Genomic DNA, 1,300 nt, shown 5'->3' on the forward strand with positions numbered 1-1,300 from the left:
CTGCAACGGGGGGTGGATGGGACCTCGTAGGTTTTGTGGAAGTGGGAATAGTCTACTTTGTACTGGTTTTTCTCCTCGAATAAGACAGGCTCGAAGCGGTGGCCCCAGAGGATCTCACTGGCCAGGTAGGAGCTCCGAGCTTGCGTCGTCATAGCGGTGGCTTCTACCATGCCTTCCAGGATGACGACGATCTCAAAGTCATCTGTCTCCAAGTCCTGGCGACTGATCCCGAACAAGGGGCTGTCTTCATTGATCTCATGGAGAATGGTGATGGGAGACACCAAGAAAATACGGTCCAAGCCTTTATCAAACCCCACATCGATGTCTATTTGGTCGAGCGGTATGTACTCCCCTTCCTCTGTGATCCTGGGCTTAATTAGCTGAGCTCGTACGTGGGCTTCTACTATGTGGCTTTTCCGGAGGTTCCCAACTCTCCACATCAGGCAGAGTTTTCCATCTCTCATTGCCACTACTGCATTATGGCTGAAAAGTAATGTCTGGGCCCGTTTTTTGGGCCTGGCCATTTTTGCCATTATTGCACCAATCATGAAAGAGTCAATTATACACCCCACGATGGACTGAACCACCACCATGAAGACCGCGAGCGGACACTCCTCCGTCACGCAGCGGAAGCCGTAACCAATAGTCGTTTGGGTTTCAATGGAGAACAGAAAAGCAGCCACAAAGCCATTGACCTGCAGAACGCAAGGCTTGAAGTTATCGTCTCCACCTGGGTTTTCTAGGTCTCCATGAATAAGTGCAATTAGCCAGAAAATCAGCCCAAACAATAACCAGGACACCAGAAATGCCAAGGAAAAGAGCAAGAGCATATACCTCCAGCGGATGTCAACGCACGTGGTGAACATGTCTGCAATGTACCTTTGTGGCTTGTCATCCATGTTGGCAAACTCCACGTTGCACTGACCATTCTTCTTTACAAACCTGTTCCTGCATTTCCTCCTGGTGTGGATTTTCCCATTGCCAAAGCCGTTGATACCTGGCATGGTGGTCAACCTCAGCCCGTCTTCCTCGGAGGACACAATGCTGTAAGGGTTGACTCTGCCTGTAGTCATCCCTGAGCCAAGTCCACAGTGAAAGTGAAGGGTCTTGCGACTCCCAATGTCCCCCTGACCCACCCCTGCCCACCCCCCAAATTCTGCTGCAGTGGAAAAGAAGTCCCAAGCTTCCACGTCTTGGCTGCCACGTCACCACGTGTATCCCGTGAGAGGCTCTGCAATGAGAAAACAGAAACACAGCTGTTACCTCTCAAGGCAAAGGACCTGAGGGTGTTTGGCCATGG

The 1,300-nt window shown here is 51.2% G+C and overlaps 1 protein-coding gene across 1 annotated transcript in view; it reads right to left on the bottom strand.

Moving 5' to 3' along the window:
• LOC103806173 (ATP-sensitive inward rectifier potassium channel 12) overlaps positions 1-1,073 on the bottom strand; it is a 1,283-nt gene extending 210 nt beyond the window's left edge. Inside the window, exon 1 of the mRNA XM_009078853.1 lies at positions 8-1,073. Coding sequence (XP_009077101.1) covers positions 8-1,073 — 1,066 coding nt within the window. The remainder of the gene's footprint in view (positions 1-7) is intronic.
• Between the last annotated feature and the right edge of the window lie 227 nt (positions 1,074-1,300).

This window comes from Acanthisitta chloris, unplaced genomic scaffold, assembly GCF_000695815.1.
Source record: "Acanthisitta chloris isolate BGI_N310 unplaced genomic scaffold, ASM69581v1 scaffold11537, whole genome shotgun sequence".
Taxonomy (NCBI): domain Eukaryota; kingdom Metazoa; phylum Chordata; class Aves; order Passeriformes; family Acanthisittidae; genus Acanthisitta; species Acanthisitta chloris.